This window comes from Delphinapterus leucas, chromosome 16, assembly GCF_059928025.1.
Source record: "Delphinapterus leucas isolate spDelLeu-1000000601 "Yukka" chromosome 16, BTC_Dleu_Yukka2, whole genome shotgun sequence".
Lineage (NCBI taxonomy): Eukaryota > Metazoa > Chordata > Mammalia > Artiodactyla > Monodontidae > Delphinapterus > Delphinapterus leucas.
The window spans coordinates 26,489,798-26,508,030 of record NC_143144.1 but is presented as its reverse complement, the minus strand read 5'-3'; the positions used below and the strand labels follow the sequence as shown (position 1 = coordinate 26,508,030).

Sequence of the window (18,233 nt, the reverse complement as noted above, 5' to 3'; positions counted from 1 at the left end):
CTGATGGGCAGCCAACCCCCAAAAGAACAGCCATCCAACCGACACACAGCTGCCCATGCACACATGTGGGAGCCCAGCTGACAGCAGAAGAACCACCCAGCTAAGCCAGGTCTCAATTGCCAGCCTGCAGAATTGGAGCTAAGTCAATGGTTGTTTTATGCCTCTCTGTTTGGTTTATAATGCAGGGTTATTGTGACGAGAGGTAGCTGATACACTCCTCTTCTTCGAGGTTTACCAAGTGCTTCCACAGACAAGAGCTAACTCAATTCCCCAAACACCACCTATGCAGGAGATATTATCTCTCTTTCACAGATGACAAAACCAGTATTCAGAGAGGTTCTGACTTGCTCACAATCACGAAGCCAGCTTACAGTAGACATCGTCATCCCCCAGCCCATCACCCCACACAGCGGCGTCACCATCCAGCCCTGCAGGCCCCGCCTCCTTCTGCAACTTTGTGGACCCTGCACATTGCCTTGGGCAGTGGCCCTACCCACTCGCGCATCAGACTGGACCACGGACAGGACGTCAGCGCTTTCCGACCCTGATGTGTTGCCACAGCATGTCACACCAACGTGAGGCAGGGGAAGAGGCCAGAGGGCACCTTTTCCCATTTGGCACAGAGGCCCCACAGGTACACGGCACAGCTTGGCAGGCGGAGGGGGGGCTGGCCAGGCCCTGAGGTTCAGGCTCAATCTGTACCATCCCATAGAGCTGCACTGGGCAAGCAAACACGGCTAAATAGAGGCTGAGTGGCTGCAGAGGTGGGTGAACCGACACCCTAGCTTGGCACACACGGGCCCTCCATAAATACTTGTAGACTGATGGACTCAAGACGCGATAAAGGAGTTGTGGAGGACTCATTGGCGCGTGGCATTCCACTCCCACCCATCTCGTCCCTGTCACACAGAAGGCGGAGCTGTCCCTCCCCCACCCTTCTCTCCCCGAGGCCACCCCCCATCACTCACCGACAGGGTAGGGGTGCCCTCATCCTCCACGGTGACCACCAGGTGGTAGAAGCTCTGGCGCTCACGGTCGGGTGGTGCAGGCCGCGTGGCAATCTCGCCACTGATGCGGTCCATGCGGAAGGTCATGTCCTCATTGCCCCCAGTGATGTAGTAGGACAGGACGCTGTTGATCCCGATGTCACGGTCAGTGGCTCTCACCTGGACCACAGCGGTACCCCCGCCCACATTCTGGGGGGAGAGCAGGAAAGCGGTCATTCCAGATTCAAGGCCTTTGGGGCAAAGTCTAGCTCCTGTTCCTGAGAGCCCAAGGGCTGCACCTGGACCTCTAGAAAGTTCTGCTCTGACTACCCTGGGGCAACGAGGAGGAAGATAAAGATGACGGTGGCGAACATTCTGTGGGTATCTACTACATGCCGGGGGCCTGAGTGAACTCATCAAATCCTCTCTATAATGCTACAGATTAGGTCAACTCCATTTACAGATGAGAAAACTGAGGTGCCAGGAAGGAATGTGTGCAAATCACACAGCCAGTCAGTGGGAGAGCCAGGGTCTGAATTGAGGGAGGCCTTCATGAATGTCCAACCGGGCATGATATCCAGCAGTGCCTGGGCAAAAATTCTCCTGACATGACTCCATCTTACTGTTGAGTAATAAATGAGCTGTTTTTACAGACGCTGGAAACAAACTTACGGTTGCCAAAGGGGAAATGTGGGGTAACGGATAAATCAGGAACTTGGGATTAACGTGCCCACACTACTATATATAAGCTAGATAATCAACAAGGACCTACTGTATAGCACAGGTTCTCAGTATTCTGTGATAACCTATATAAGAAACTGAAAAAGAATGAATACATGTATCACTGAGTCACTTCGCTGTACACCTGAAACTAACACAACATTGTAAATCAACTATATTCCAATACCATTTTTTAAAAATGAGCTGTTTTATTCAAAAGCAGCTCTCCCAGGGTAAACCTCAGTTTCCTGTTGATGGTGAAAGGCCACTTTCTTCTTCCCCTCTCCTTTCCATCCAAACCACAAAAAGTTACCACATTCCAGGACCTGGCCTAGGTGTCAGGGATAGAACCGTGAATGAGTAAGCCACGACCCCACCTCTGTGATCTGACGAACTATGGATCAGGCAGATACTTACGCGTTTGTTTTGTTTTTTTTTTCTTTTGGCCACACCACGTGGGATCTTAGTTCCCCAACCAGGGATTGAACCTGCGCCCCCTGCGTGGAAGCATGGCTTCTTAACCACTGGACCGCCAGGGAAGTCCCCAGGCGGATATTTAAACAGGTGCGTCACGGTCGGCTCACACCCACTGTCCACTCCAGACGTCCAGCTATATGGGCACCAGAGCCACCCTCACCTCGTTGACGCTGACGTTGTATCCAAAGGGGCTCTCGATCACCGGGGGGTTGTCATTGACATCCAGGATGGTCACCTGCAGGATGTGGTCCTTCTTCCGTGGAGGGGTGCCACGGTCGGATGCCACAACCTGCGAGGAGGGGGATGACTGGAGTCAGGGCTAAAAGGATCAGCAATATGGAGTCCAAATGGGCTGCCTGTTCAGTGGGCGTGGGGGGGACTGAGAGGCCAGAGAGACTTGCTGGCCCATCCCCACCCCCTGCCCCTTGGGGTGTCCCCAAGGCTTTCACCTTCTGCTCCATGCTGCAAACAACCGTTGCCCAATACTTGTCTGTTTGGTAACCGTCATTTGCAATCTGACTCTGATGTGCACGGTCTTTACCTCCCCATCCTGCCGCTGACTGTGACCCTGGGCCTGCAACCAGACCCAGGGCTCCTGCCTTTGGCTTCAAGGCCTCTGTTCCATGCACTCAGACCTGGTCTCTGGCCAACAGAGGAACAGTCTCAAATAATCTTTTGGGCAATGAGCTGGAGTCCTAACCATAGCCTGAGCCTGTCCCTAGGAGCCCTGATGTTTCCTGGAGGCCTGTAGAAAGTGTTCTAGAGCTCAGACGCCTGCAGAAGCATGGCCCTGGGGTCCCCAGAGACCCCTCAGGAAACACAGTAGCCTCAGCAATTCAGCAACAGTGGTGGTCTTCATTATTCCTCACCTCAGCAGAGGAAGCCAGGTTTTTCTGCCCATTGCACAAGAGGGGAAACCGAGGCCCAGACAGAGTAAACAACTTGCCCAAGGTCATACTGTGTCTGTGGAGGAGTCGGCTCTATCAGCTGCCAGGCTTTCTCTCCTGGCTCTGGCAGCAGGCACAGACACCTCTGCTGTTTCCTGCTCTGGGTCCAGAAACCCCTTCCAGGATGCCCTTTCCAGGTCAGCCTCACTCACGCTCTTGGTCCTAAGGGGTGCTGCCTACCCCCGGCACTCGGTGACAGCAGGAAGCTGAAAGCCAGGGCGTGCTCATGGGCTGAGCTCTCTTGGGATGGAAGGCAGTTGGCGCTCACCTTGAGGATGTAGTGGTCCAGCTCTTCTCTGTCCAGGGGTCTGGCCACAAACACTTCGCCAATGGAGTCGTTGGTGGTGATGATCTCAAAGGCCCCGGCAATGTTGCCAGAGGCCAGGGAGAAGACCACCTGTAAGGGAAGAGAGAGGATGAGGGGCGAGGGGTGAAGAAGCGGGGAGGACCAGCAGCCGGCCAGGCCAGGGAGCACCCTCCCGCCCACCTGAGCCCTCTGCTCAGCCTGGGAGAGTGAGAAGAATGTGTTTTATTCAGAAGTGCTTACATCCTTCAAAATGAGGGTGGCAGGTCCACAGAGTGGGCGCAGGGCCTATGACAGGCTAGGGGTGGGGGTGATGCGAGCATACTGGCCTGGGGCCAGGTGCGAGTCCCACATGAGATTTCCCAGGGCGGGGAAGCACTGAGCCCCCCTGCGGGGAGCAGGCCCGGCCCTGGAGTCACATGGGCTCTGTTTGGCTCTCACAGCGACCCTGTCAAAGGGAGCTGTTCTCTACAGCTCAGAGAGGAGGCTCAGGAACAAGAAGTCACTGGCAAGGTCACACAGCTTGCAAGGGCCCAAGAGAACAAGGATTTGAACCCATAGGCTTCCAACTCCACAGCCAGCATCTCTTGGTCCCCTAGAGGTGTGCAAGCATTTAAAAACCAGTGGAGGGCTTCCCTGGTGGTGCAGTGGTTGAGAGGCTGCCTGCCGATGCGGGGGACGGGGGTTCGTGCCCCAGTCTGGGAGGGTCCCGCGTGCCGCAGAGCGCTGGGCCCGTGAGCCATGGCCGCCGAGCCCGCGCGTCTGGAGCTTGTGCTCCGCAACGGGAGAGGCCACAGCGGTGAGAGGCCCGCGTACCGCAAAATAAATAAATAAGTAAATAAATAAATAAAAACCAGTGGAAGCCTCCTGAAACACACCTCAATTTGTAGGACAGATCAAAGTGGTGTGAAGACTGGTGCGCTCTGTCACCCCTCTTCCTTGTGCTCAGGGGGTGCCCAAACCTGCCGTGGCGGGGAGCATTTCTTGCCAGGGGACAGGGAGGGGGCCCTGAGAAGCAGGGGGAGGAATGTGATCTCTTGGGGCCCTGGGTCCTCGTGGGGAGGGCTGGCCCAGGGCTGGCACACAGGGGTGAGATGCTGTGTGGTTCATGGATGAGGTGACCAAGGAGTCACTGGGGAAATTAAACCCCCTCTGTGTTCAGCTTGCCACGGGGACTGAGCCGTGGCCAGTCTTGGGCCTCGTGTTCCCTGGACACAAGCAGGGCTGACAGCTTGCACAGCTCTGTCTCCTTCCCTGGACCATGGACTGCGGTGAGGGCAGGGCGGACCTGCTCAGGGCCCGGCAGAGCCTGGATGACTCTGCTTCCTGCTCAGGGAGGGGATGGCTTTGGAGGTCCCCTCCGGCTGAGGGGCTGTGGGAGCCCCTACTGACAGGGCAGATCTGGACTATCTCACTTGGTGCCCACCTGCCCATTGCTGCCGGCGTCGGGGTCCCGGGCCTTGACAATGGCCACGCGCTGGCCCACGGGGCAGTCCTCGGGCACACTGACGGCCGAGTCGGACGTGAGGTCGAACCGGGGGCTGTTGTCATTCTCGTCCAGCACAGTGATGTAGACCTGGATGTGAACATGGCCAGAGACCTCTCACCTTCTTCCCCTCCCTGACCCCAAACACAGGGTCCCGCTGTGGGCCCAGTGGGGACCGGACCTCCAATCAGTTCCAGAAGGTCAGCAAGCTTTCAGAGCCTGCCTAGGCCAACCCTGACTTTACACGGAGGCCCTGAACGCATTTCTTCTAGAAGTCTGGTGGGGGAGGGCTGCACACACTCAAGTGCTGGGGCCTGGCGGGGGGACTCAGAGGTGGTGGGGCCTTGGAGAACCGGAAGGCATGGGCCCTGGCTAAAGGAAACGGAGGCTACTCGGCTCCAGATCCGTGAGGGTGTGTCAGCCTGGCACGGGCAGAGCTTCCTGTTTTTCAAAAGGAACTAGGAATCCAGATTTTTATGTGGAATTAGGTGGTGATAGTAAAAAAAAATTTTTTTTGCGGGCCAGCTAAAACACTTCTGGCAACCATATACTGCCCAAAGGCCTCTTCACTTTCACCTTTAGATTAGAGGAAAGGAAACAGGGCTCAGGAGCAGGAGAGGGGTCACAAGGTGGCTTGGTGGTCCCAGTGGGGAGAGGGCAGACGGGGAAGAGAGGGGAATTTCCAACTACCAGATAGAAACAGGGAACATGCAAGTTGCACGCAAAGAGCACATTGTTTTGTGTCTGCAGCTCAGGCTTCTCCTTCAGGGTTTGAATAGCAAGCCTGGAGAGAAGGCCTGGCTGGGGTGCAGCTTCCAGCCCATGGATGGCCATGGGCCACACAGCCAGAGTCGTAGGTACCCCTCGGGTTCACTGATGAGGGGATTGCAGTGTGGTGGGAGGGGAGGAGGCTCAGGTTCTAGCAATCCCAAGCCAGGCCTTCTCCCACCACCCTGCTCCAGGCCAGATCCCATCCTCTCCTTCCCCAGGCCTGGGGCTCCGGGGCTCCCAGGCCTACCTGCCTCCTGGTGTGCACAGGACTCCATGGGGAGCCTGTGGAACCTCACCACGACTCAGAGAAGATTCCACTTCATCCCCCCTCCTTCCTAAACAGGACTATCCCCTTCTCAGTTCTAGCCACGCTTCCATATTTCAGGCAGCTGTCAGAACTGTAGGCAACAAACCCAGGCTTCACAGCAGGACCAGCTTTACCACTTACTAGCTGTGTGATTTGGCAAAAGTTATTCAACCTCTCTGATTTTCCATTTCCTCAGATGAAAGTAGGAACGAGAACACCTACAGAATCAGGAGGCTGGAAGGAATAAATGAGCCAACAAATGTGGTCCTTGTCCTGCTTCTGGCCTGGCAGACAGGCAGGATCTCACCTGCCAAGACGCTGCCCACCCAACATAAATTTTGGTCAGGGAGTTCTGTGGAGTCCCAGAGCCCCAGTCTGCTCACCCATGAAATGGGCATAATAATGTCTACCACCCTGTTCTCAGGAAGAAAACAAACAAGCCCCCCGCAATCTGATCCCTCCCAAACTCTCTCACTCTGGTCAAGGCCTTGTTGGGACTCCGCATGCTTCCTGCCACCGCAGGGCCTCTGCACCTGCTGTTCCCTCTGCCTGAAATGCTCTTCCTTCTCTACTGTGTAAACTCCTATGCTTTCTGAGGAGCTCAGCTTGAGTCACTTCCTCCGGGAAGCCCTCCTTGATTTCCCCGACGCCTCGTTATCCACTCTCTCGTGGCATATATTTATTGGTGTGGTAGTTTGATCAGTGTCTTTCCCCTACTCCATCTTACGCCTGTGAAGGCAGAAGCCACGTCTGATTTTCGTTTCCCATTGTATGTACCCTGAGCCCAACCCAGAGCCTGGCACACAGTAGGTGCTCCCTCCACATTTGCTACTCTGATGAGGTGTTCCCAACAGTGGGGAGTCTGCATCAGTGAGTGCGTTAGGAAGGCAGATACCAAGATTTACGGGAATGAGCTATGGGCCTTTGTCCCCACCCAGGGTCTCAGGGCCCAAATCTCCCCTCCCTGATCCCTCAAAAGCCCGGGGGTGTTACTCAGAGCTCCTACGGCTCTGAGTAACCCCCCAGCCACCCCCGCCCAGCCTGCCCCTTCTGCTACCTCCCCACCCCTCTCAGGGCCACGGGGGCTGCTGGCGCTGAGGAGGAGTCAGGTGTAGGTGAGCTGTGGTTTGGGGGTTCCGGCCTCGCAGAGGAAATGGTGGTGCCTTTAAAAGGCCCCTCAGCTTGCCTCCACCCTGGCACCTCCAACAAGTTTGGGACTGACAGGGCTGGTGTATCTGGGGCAGTGGCCCCTGGGAGCCTCTGAGAGGAAGCCAGGGCAGAACAAAGGGGGGTGGGTCCTGCTTCCTGGAAGAGGGTTGAAGGGACTGTGGCAATACAGGGTCCCACGGAGGAGTGTGTGTTCTGAAACGCCCTCGCCAGCCCCAGCACAGGAAGTGGCTGCCTGGTCCACGAGGGGCTTCAGCAGCCTCGGGAGGGACAGCCCTACTGCTCACCAGGCTCTACCTGGCCTCAAGCCCCCTGACTCCACACAACAGGGGCGAGGGGAGACTGGGCCCATTTTATGGATGAGGCTGCTGAGGCTTGTGAGAGGGCTCCATTTAACCCCTCTGAGCCTTAGATCCTCTGGTGGGGAAGACCAGGAGCCTCGCCACGAGCTGTGGGACACAGGGCACCTGCCCACCATCTGCCACCTGACGGCCCTGCTCACTGGCTGCCCTCAGGGACCTGGGGGGGTCGAGGGGAGCTGTGGGGGCTCACTGCTGCTTGCCGCCTCGCTCACCCCAGGCTCGCCCCGTGGATGGAGGGGCCTTTTGGGTACGGCCAAGCCACAACCAGGGCCACTGGAGCCGGCACCTTGAGGGAACCATGGGGCACAGGATGCCAAGCAGCTGCATTTGGCTCTTAGCCTGGACACCGGGTTGGTCTATCCCTTTAGGCTAAGGTGAAAAGGACTCAGCAGGGGTGAAAACGTGGCTGTAACCAAGGCTGATGGTGAGCTGGACACCCATGTGGTCTACAGATGGCCTCAGACCTGTCTGGCTGGGGCCCAAGCCGAATCGATTGTTAAATGTTCTCGTTATCACTGCAGGATTCCACCCCATGACCCGCCCCTGGGGCCCACCTTCATATCCACCCCTAGCCTGAGGCCACCACTTCTCTACCCTTCTAGGAGTCTTGTCTGCACCTCTGACCTCAGCAGTCAACCTCCCCGAAGTTCACAAGGTCTCTGTGCCTTTACTTAGAGCCCTCAAGGGCAGTGACTCACACCATATGCCCACTGCTGCCCTTGCCCACACTGCCCTGGACCTGGCGCCCCACTTCACACGACTACTGTAACATGCTCCTAACACTGACCCCGAGAGAGGGAAGGGGCCTCCCTTACAGACCCCGCTCCCATCACCCCTCCTAGTTTACAAAGGCTTCCTGTCGGCCAGCTCCGTCACATCCTCTGAGGAAGGCAGGGCAGTTGGTATGATACCCACTTTAGACCCGAGGAAAGGAAGCACAGAGAGGTTGAGCAATTAGCCTTGTCACACAGCCGCTGACGAGTAGAGCTGGGATGAGGCCTCGGTGTTCCCTCCATTGTGTGTTCCACATACTCCTTGTTAGTGCAGTGCCCACCCCAGGACCCACTGGGGGTGGGCTTGACAGGACAAGGAGGGCAGAGGGGACAGAGCTGGACATGGAGCTCGTGCTCGGGAGGGGCCTGGGCTCAGGTGTGAGAGTGGATGGGTGGGGGAGTTTGGGAGGGGTCTGAGCAGGGACCAGCTGCAGTCCTGTCCACGTGCCCTCTCCCCCAGGAGAGGCAGGAAGGCCCAGTGCCACACAGCGCCCAAGCCAGCACTGGCCACAGACAACCCACAGGGGAGGGCACCAGTCCATGGGCTACTCACCTTCTGTAGGCAGAGGCGGCAGGAGGTGGCCAAGGGAGAGAAAAGGCAAAGATGCAGATGGTCAGCGGTCCCAGCTCTTCCAGCCCCACTCCAAGCAGTGGTCTGTGGAGGATGCCACCCCTCCCCCCACCTGAGGTCTCAGCCCTGCCCAGGCTGCCCGGGAAGGTGTGGCATGGCCAGCTGCAGTGCCATTCCTGGGCTACCTAAACCCTCACCCACTGCCTGCCTGCATGCTGGGTGGCTGGTGAAGATGTCAGTTTGGGGGGACTTGGAGCAGTGACAGGCTGTACCCGTGGGGCTCTCGGCCGGGGATCCACTCACCACGGTGGAGTCCACCTTGGGGCCGCCGTCGTCTGCCACCACCGTCAAGGTGTAGAAGTCGCTTTTCTCCCGGTCCACCAGGCCCTTGACGGTGATCACACCCTGCAGGGAGGGGGTCAGATGGGCAGTGACATCGTATCCCAAGCAGTCCTGTGCCCTGGCCAAACTAGACTCCTTGCCAACCCGGGACATTCTGTCCACTTTCCCACCTTCACATTACTCCCTCTGCTGGCATAACTTCTCCGTGAAGCTCTGCCCGCTGAAATCCTACTTCTCTCTCAATCCCACTCAGATATTACCTCTTCCATGCAGGCTTCCCGCTTCCCCAGCCAGGTACGATCGCTCTCTTTATTTGGGCCCCAAAGGCGCTCCATTACACCTCTATTGTAGATCTTTTCATCTCTTCCCTTGTGATGCTCTGATCTGCATCCTTGATTATTCCCACTTCTACACCTAGCCTGAGAGCTCTTTGAGGGCTGCAAAGGGTCTTGTTCATCTCTGTGTCCCCAGCATGCCCCGGAACAAGGTGTGGCACATTGTAGCAATTATTACTGTGCTTATTTTCAAAGAAGGGATTCTGAGAGAAAACACTCTAACGCAAAGATGGAGGAGTAAGATCCAGGCAGTAGATAAGACATCGCTGCACCAGACACCTAACGAAGACCACTAGCTACTGCAGTGAGGCATGAAATTTATATCTGAGCCACGGTACAAAGAGAAACACGATGACTCGCACAGCTTTCGTTATCTAGTAACAAGAAGACGGCAGGTTGCCTGTGTATAAACTTTACCTTATCCCTGCATATTAAAGCGATGTATTACGGGGATGTTTATCTTTATGACAAAGAAGAGTGCTGGGCATATAGAAGGAGCTCAATGAACGCTGGTTAGCTTTACAGGAATTGAGCTTCCTGACCTCAGAGAGAACCCTTGCTGTGCCATCCCTCACCGTGATGGCATCTATCTTGAAGAGGGCTTTGGCCTGGGCGCTGGTGTAGGCATCAAAGCGGTAGGTGATCTGGTTGAGGTTGTCAATGGAGTAGGCCTGGACCCGCACGATCTCGGTGCCCAGTGCCAGGTTCTCCAAGATGGCAACCTCGTAGGAGGCATTGGAGAATTGCACAGCTTCGTCCAGCTCGTTGAGCAGAGTGATATAGACAGTGCAGAAGCCCTGGTTGAAGGGGGGCGCCTGGTCGGTGGCGGACACGTTCATCAGGTAGCTGGTCTTGGTCTCGTAGTCCAGGTAATCCACGGTGATAATAAGCCCCGTGCTCTCATCAATCTCGAACTTCCCCTCCGCGCCTGACAGGATGCGGTACTTCACCAGGCCACCATCCCCTACAGGAGGGCACAAGAGGCTATGCAGTCCCAGGTGGGGGTGGGCTGCCTTGTGGCTTTACAAGCTGCCCCAGCACACCCACTGCTGTCCCAGAGGGACAGGGTGAGAGGCCTTGGCTCACCTACCCAGCGTGCACCACCCCCCGCCTCTGGGTCCGATTGTCCCAAGAGAAACTGTCGAGGACGGGGTCAAGGTTAAGGACGGCAAGGCCCAGCACACACTCTTGACGCCCTCTGGGGTCTGGCCTTGAGATGAGAGATATGCCAGAGCAGGTTGGTTCTGCTCCTGGAGCCGTAAAATTCAAGCCCAAGCGCCTCCCTTGGGTATCTGGACAAGGAGAGGGTGGGGAAATTAGGGATCCCTTGTAGTGGAGGCTTTGATTTAGAAAGCGTTCGACCGGGGCAGCATCCTCAGAAGTGGCTGAGCCTTCATTTGGTCTCTATAGCCAAAGGGTTCCAGTGCCAGGGTCACCTTTCTCTGTTCTCCCCGCTCCCTCCACCCCCAATTCCTGTGCCTTGGAATACACGCTTCAACCAGGAGCTAGAGTTGGGATTCCTTAGCTGAAGTCCACATACTTCAAAGAGAATGACTATAAAATCACTGAGGAAATCCTTGAAATTATTTGCAAAACTCTGGGCATGCATTCTTTCTGGGAAGGGACCCATAGCTTTCACTAGTTTCTCAGACAGATTCCTGACCCAGAAAATGTCTTGAACCATTAGCCTCCAGCAATGTATGTGATATGAACTGTATAGAGGTGCCATTTATTAAGGGAGAACAATCGCTTGGGAGTTTTCAGGCCTATTTCTCCCTCTACTCCATCCCGTGCTCCAGGTGAGCTGAGGGTGCTGACAGGGGCTGGGTTGGGAGCCACCAGAGCAACTGACATGAAAGAAGGGCAGGAGCTGGGAAATTAGAAGCACAGGAAGGAGGTTTTCTCTGGCTGTATCCCTGGCCTGTGGCACGGGCCCAGACAGCCAGGCCCTGTGAAGAGGCCCACAGTGACCTGGTCATCTTTCTCCTTCATTTTGTGCTGCTAACGGTAGGTACCTCTAGGTCTCGGGGCCTTCGGAGAGGTCTGGGCTGCCTTCAGGGATGGCCACAGCCCTGTAGAACAGGGCACTGCCTCTTGTGAAATGTGTGTGTGCCAGGCCCTGGGCTGCGCTGGCTGGAGGAGCAGGCCTCAGCCAGCTTTTGGACAAGTCCTTTATCCCTCCCAACCCTGCCTAGCCCTTAGCCAAAGGTTAGCCCGGAGCTGCCAGGTTCTGGGACGACAAATCCGGACTTCCCAAGCTTGTGACCTCTCCTCTCTCTGCCCAGAAATCAGGGTAACTCCCCATGACTCCCATCCTCCTGGGACTGGGAATCTGGTGGGGATGGCACCAAGACTGTCCCATGAGCCCCTCCCCACCTGGGAGCCACTCAATGGGGGAGCCGAGGCATCCTGAGGATGACAGGCCCCGCGGGAGAGGGAGGCATGAGCCGGGGCGGGTCACTCTGGGGAATGGACTCCCCGGCTTCCTCCTGCCAGCCTCACCAGTGTCTCGGTCCGTGGCTCGGACGACGATGACCGACGTGCCGATGCCCGCCGTCTCGCGAAGCTCCAGGCGGCTGTACTGCTGCTGCGTGAACACTGGGGCCTCGTCGTTGACATCCTCCACGTACACTATCACCTGCACGAGCCGGGCCAGGGATGAAAGGTCGGGGGGGTGGGGGTGGGGTTGGGCAAGCCCAGGGCTGCGCCCACCCGAGCCTGCGTGTCTGGTCACTGCTCTCCTGGGCAAGCTGTGAACTCCCTACGGAGGGCTTAGGGCTGTCCGGTAGGTCACCATGTTCCCCCACCCTGCACAGTACCTGGCGCACGGCCCGTGCTTAAATATCATGTTAGAGAACAAACTTTGTCTTGCTCTTGGCTCTGCTGCCAATCCTGTGGGAACCTGTGGCTAACGAGTGAAACTTGGGCCGTCCGATTTCTCAGCTATGAAACGGGTAACATCAATTTAACAGTTCACGCCCTGTCCCACTCCTAGGATGGTTATGAAGACAAAATGAGCCAGGGTCTTGCAAAAGTGCCTGAAAAGTTTAAAGGGACCCCATTCAACTATCAAGATACATCTGGGAGAACAGAAAGGAAAACGTTAAGTATGGCGGTAGCAGAGAACGTTGGTGCTCAGGCTACTCTAGATTCCCCTGTGCTTTCTCTGGTGCGCTCACACTGCCAGCGGCCAGGACTGTGGGTCTTTGCTGGGGACTAACCCCAGCCCCCGCTGCTGCTGGAGCCAGAGACACCCAGAGAGCCGGAGGCGCCTGGGAAGTACGTCCCACACTGGCTAAGGCAGCCCTTAGCCACTGACTGACGGGGCAGCTGAGATGACTCTCTCCAGAGCTCCCTGTGGGACTGAGTCACAGTTTCCGGTGTTCCACTTTGCTGGCTGCCTTTCCTTCCTGGTCCCAAGCCCCTTCCGGCTTTTCCTGGGAACACTTCCTACACTTCCCACTCGTCACTTTCACACCGATCCTTGTCTCAGGATTTGCTTCTGCAGACCCTGCCCAAGACAGTGGCTATGTCTGAATTGTGGAATTATGCATAATTTTCATCACTGCTTATTTACATTTTCTAATTTCTCTTTAATGAACATGTATGTCTTACATAACAACAACAAAAAACAGTTCAAAAGATGTTTATGGAGAGAGATGTTATAGCTAGAGATCAGCACCCCACCCTTCTTTCTGTGCACCTCCATCCTCCCCCCCCCCCCACAGGAGCATGGGAGGGTCTGGTCCAGGTATGGGCAGGACCAGGGCTATGTCTAGAAGGGTCAGTGTGGTGGGGAGGGGAGTTATAGGCAGAGACCAGAGAGTGGTGGCCGCAAGGAGGCCCAGGGCTCCTGCCTCTTTTCCCAGATGAGGGAACAGAGGCCCAAAGATGGGGGACTTGCCCGAGGCCTCATGGTCACCGAGAGCTGGAAAGAGAGCGGGGCTTCTCCTGCTTCCGGGTCTAGCAACCTTACCACTCTTTGCTATATCCTGGGGATGAGCTGGCCCCCAAACAGGAGAGATACCCTACTTCCAGTCTAAAAGAGCCAGGGCCAGCAGGAAGTGGTCAGCAGAGCGGGTGGGGAGTCAATAGGGTAGGGGCAATGACATGTGGCGTGGATTTCACATGTGTGGTCACCAGCACCGATGGTGGCGCGAGGCCTCGTCTGAGAGCACACATATTTGGTTTCTGATCTGATCACTGCCTCTCAGATCAGCCCCAGCTTCTCTTCCAGGGTTAGCTGGGAATTAGCTGGACAGAAGGGAAGGGGCTTCTGTTGGTATAAGTGGAAATGGTGCTCTGACCAGTGGAGAACTGTGAGGTGAGTGGGGTGGCAGAGCCAGTGGGGAGGAGAAGTTTATGGGGGTTAAGGTTTCTCTACTTCCCTGCTCTTGGGGCCCGTGTAGCCCTGCTATGTCATCGAATTTTCATGTTCAGACACCCAGAACCCACTATGCAAACTAGCGTGCCTACTTCAGAGCACAGCTGCTCACAAGCCAGAACCTTCTAAGTCTGGCTTCACCAAGAACTTGGCTGGGGGGATCCTGGGTGGGGCGGGTGGGTGTGGGGGGGATTTGCATGGATGAATTTCAGGAACTCTCCTGCCGTAAACAGAAGCTGCCCATCCATCTTTTGAAACTGTGAACCTTCCCCTTCCCAAGTCTGCTTGTCCAAATGGCCTTGACTCCAAGGGTGGCGGGGAAAACACAGAGCTAGTCTGACAGCGCAATAAACAAAGGGAGGTGGCATGGAGCCTGGGTGTGGCCCTCCATGAGACTGGCTGCATGCCACTGTCCTCTAACCGGTCTCAGCCTTGTTTTTAGCAGCAGAGACAGGAGGTAAAATGCTGTGTGGTTTGCAAACCTGAGAGACACAGATGTACAGGAAACAGCCAGGTCTGCCAAGTTCTTGCTGAGCAGCAAGGCTCAGCGACTGAGCTACCGGGCTCCCTGGGTTCCCAGCCCCACTCTCTGTCCAATGCTGTACCAGCCCAAGGGGACGAGGCAGGAGATGTGTGTACGTGTGCACCTGCGCGGTGTGCACGTGGGGCCCCAGCCTCTACGAGGACCGTTTCACTTCACACTCCCTGGCCCCTCATCTGTGCTGTCCTGGTCTCTGAAGCAGGAACAGGAGAATATGGATTGTCCCTACAAGCCAGGTCTGCTGCTGCTGGGAAAATGAGTCCAGGGAGTCCCTATACTGTCTTCAGGAAGGTCCCCAGCTTTCCCAAGGCTCAGGGGTGTGGGAGCTGGCTACTGTAAGGGCCATCAAGTCCTGGCCCTAGGGCCAGCGACCAAATTCCCACCTTAAAAATGACTCTTTGGGGATAAGGCAGCAGTGGCCTCTGTGCTCTGGAACCTTCCGTGAGGCAGCGTAGTACCGTGGTTAAGAGAACAGCCCTGAGCTGACTGCCTGGGTGTGAAGGCTGGCTCCGTCTACCCTTACTGCCATGGGACTCTAAACACATTGGCGAAGCCCTCCTTGCCTCAGTCTCCTCATCTATAAAATGGGTATAATAACAGTACCTACCTCATGGGGTTTTTATGAGGCTTAAATGAGTTCAATAAGCAATTTACGTGCTGATTTAATATCTCGAAGTCATGCAGGTGAGCGTGGCTGTGTGGGGCTGTCCTGGTGCACATTCGGGTAACTGTCTCACCCTCAGTCACCAGGGCCCTGGAATCAAGCAGTCCCAAGGTATAAATACCCGAGGGATCTGACCCCCTCAGCCATCTCCATCTGGGAAGATCTCACTTAGAGGGGCAGCCTAAAAGGACCCAGGTTTCCCTTCCCATCTCCTCCTGGGGCAGAGCTGCGGGGGCAACATCAGAAGATGGGCCAAGGCTGAGTCACCCGCTCCCCAGCACCTCCTTCGTGATGGTGACCCGAGGCAGGCTTCTGTTCACTGTTTCCAGTCTGAGGGAAACAGTGGGGCAGAGATGGGGCGATAAGAGGAGCTGATTCAGCCCCACTCAGTTCTGGGTAAAAGTCCCTGCTTGCTCCCCACCCCACCTTTTCCCATCTTCCTCCTACTCTTCACCTCTAGGGTCTGACTCACTTTCCATCTGGTTAAGGGGAAGGGGCTGGGGGCAGGATGGGGGTGACTTGAAGGTTATCTCATTCATCACAGTCATCCCCTTGTTACAGGGCAGGAGAGTACACCAACCAGCCCAGCCAGTGGAATATCTGGGTGCACATTTTTGACCATTCGGGAAGATTAAGGTCGATTTGAGTTTCGCTCCATAGGGGAGAGGCCCGAGGTGAGTGAGGGTGGGCAGAAACGAATATATCTGATGGGGCAGTTGGCAGCGCTGACTGGAATATCTGGGGGACACTTCCAACGGAAAGAACACCGAACTGGGACTCAAAGACCTGGGCTCAAGTCTTGGTTCTATCACGAGTGACTTTTCTGTGCCTCAGTCTCCTCGTTTGTAAAATGAAGTTGGCAACAGCTACAGCTCCAAGATCACGTGTGTGAGATTTCCACCCTAAAGAGTCGTGTGGATGCAGGGGGCTAGTATAGTAAGGACGCCTCATCCCTTAGGATAGACATCAGTATCGCTGGCCCCTTTCTACACCTGGAGAAACTGAGGCTTAGAGCAAAATGACATGTCCAAGATCCCAGGCTCCCCCACCGTACCTGAGCTCCAGGCGTCATTTGGCACCTAAACTAGGGGTGGCCCTGCCCCCACCGGGTCCCAACTGGTGGCCAACTCTGGCCCACCTGAGGCCTTGGCCCAGCCCTGAGGTCGGCGCTGAACAGGCTGCAGGGCTTCACCGAGAGCTGTCCCAGTGTGCATCCCCACCACCCACACGCCCAGCCCGAGCGCCCCCGGCCTCACCCTGACGGAGCTCCGCATGGGGCCCAGGTCATGGTTGTAGGCCTCCACTATAAGAACGTGGGACGAGTTCCGCTCCCGGTCTAGGGGCCGGGGCCCTCGCATTAGGAGCCCACTGCTGACATGGATCCAGAAGTTGTTGCCATGGTTACCTGCGTGGAGGGATAGATGATATGCATGGGCTCTGCCCTGGAGTAGGATGCCTGTGGGATTGTGGTGGTGGTGGTGGTGGGAGGGAAGCTGGGGAGCCCAGACCCACAGAATGCAGACCCTGCCCCGAGGTCTTAGGAGCTTGGCTGAAGCCTGAAGTGGCAAAGAAGCCTCTGCCTGATGCTGCCCTGGCCTAGCAGGATTTGAGGGACGGGGCAGAAGCTCACTCTGCGACCCCTATGGAAGGCGTGCAGGTCCCCTGAGACTCCCATACCCAGCGGTGTCAGTAGATTCAATATTTCAGAGGACTCTGAGGCGTTACAAAGAAAGGAACCCAAATCTAATTCTCTGTTGGGGGTTTAGTGGGGAAGCTCCCATTTCCTCATCTTGTGGACCCTGATATTCCTTTGGGATCCACCCACCTCCACTCTCAGTCCGTGTGCTTTGCATAGGGGTGATTTCACCCGACTGCAGAAGTGAGCAGATCAGCACATTTTAGTCTCTGGCCATAGGGATGGGTTCAGGCATGGTCCCATGATTCCAGCTGGTCTAGTGAGACTCATTCTGGGGAGCTCACTGGGGGGCTGTCCTAGTGTCCAAGGCCATAGTGATTGGTTCAGGGATGGGCATATGATACATGTTGGGCCAATGAGGCTCAGTCTCTTGGGAGCTCACTGCCAGGGGCTGCCTTGTTCCCCAAGGCCCCTTCTGTCAGGGTGATATCCCACCATGGGACATGAGGAACTTGGGGAGCATAGCAATTGAATGCATCCTCACTTAAAATACAACAAACTTGGCACAGATGACTGTAGAACATCCCTGGTTCCTCCCTCTGACCTGCCCGCCCTGTGTGTATAGCGCTTGGGGCCTCTCTGGCTGCACCTCCCAAACCCTTGGCAGCCTAGAGAAGCTCTGCTACCCCCCGAGCAGGAGGGCCTGCCCCCCTCCCCGGCATCCTAGGTCAGCCCACTCACCGTGAAGGATGCGGTACCATACACGCCCAAACTCGCCCTCGTCCGCATCCGTGGCTGTTAGCTGAGGGAGAATGAGACACATGGTTACTCCTTGAATTCCACTCACAGGCAGAGGAGGTGTTTCTGGAGTCCCTCCCCTTCCCTCACACCACTCCCAGCCCGTCCTGCCTAAACCCATGGTTTCCCACGAGGCTGGGGGTGTGGGAGAGGAGAGAGACACATCTTTCTCATCCCCCACTAGGAAACCTGTCTGTTGATGGCCCCATGCTGCCCTGTCCATGGCGAGGCACCTGCCAGCTCTGTTCCCTGACCCTCCTCCAGGTTCTCGGGGAGCACGGAGGAGAAGGTGGGTGACAGCACTGCAGCTCTCTGGATCCAGGCTTGACTAGCTCAGCCCTCCACAGTTCCCTCCTTCAGCCTTTTGAGATTCCAGGAGCCTCACCTGGGGTAGGTGGATTGCATGACTGCTCCTTGCCCACACTTCCTTGGTCTGAAGCTATTCTAGTCACACTGGCTCCCAGCCAGGCACTGTATACTATAACAGCCACACTGGGGAGACCCAGAAATCCCACCTCCCAAAGGTTCCATATCCATTCACACCGGGATCATTCCAGTGTATTCCAGCCCACCCAGCTTGCCTGGCTGTACCTCAGGCTTATGGACTATCTCCAGGGGGACTTGGGGTACGCTCTTCTCACTCTGAGAATGCCCGGTGCTTA

General features: G+C 56.2%; 1 protein-coding gene across 2 annotated transcripts in view; it reads right to left on the bottom strand.

Moving 5' to 3' along the window:
- The window catches only part of CDH23 (cadherin related 23), a 394,909-nt gene that overhangs the window by 70,381 nt on the left and 306,295 nt on the right, over positions 1-18,233 (bottom strand). For both annotated transcript variants that reach the window (XM_089897635.1, XM_089897636.1), the window contains exons 27-35: positions 17,515-17,575; positions 16,394-16,542; positions 12,051-12,186; positions 10,124-10,512; positions 9,175-9,276; positions 4,861-5,010; positions 3,399-3,527; positions 2,344-2,472; positions 969-1,196 (exon numbers count right to left, since the gene is read on the bottom strand). In XM_089897635.1, the coding sequence (XP_089753761.1) occupies positions 969-1,196; positions 2,344-2,472; positions 3,399-3,527; positions 4,861-5,010; positions 9,175-9,276; positions 10,124-10,512; positions 12,051-12,186; positions 16,394-16,542; positions 17,515-17,575 (1,473 nt within the window). The remainder of the gene's footprint in view (positions 1-968; positions 1,197-2,343; positions 2,473-3,398; positions 3,528-4,860; positions 5,011-9,174; positions 9,277-10,123; positions 10,513-12,050; positions 12,187-16,393; positions 16,543-17,514; positions 17,576-18,233) is intronic.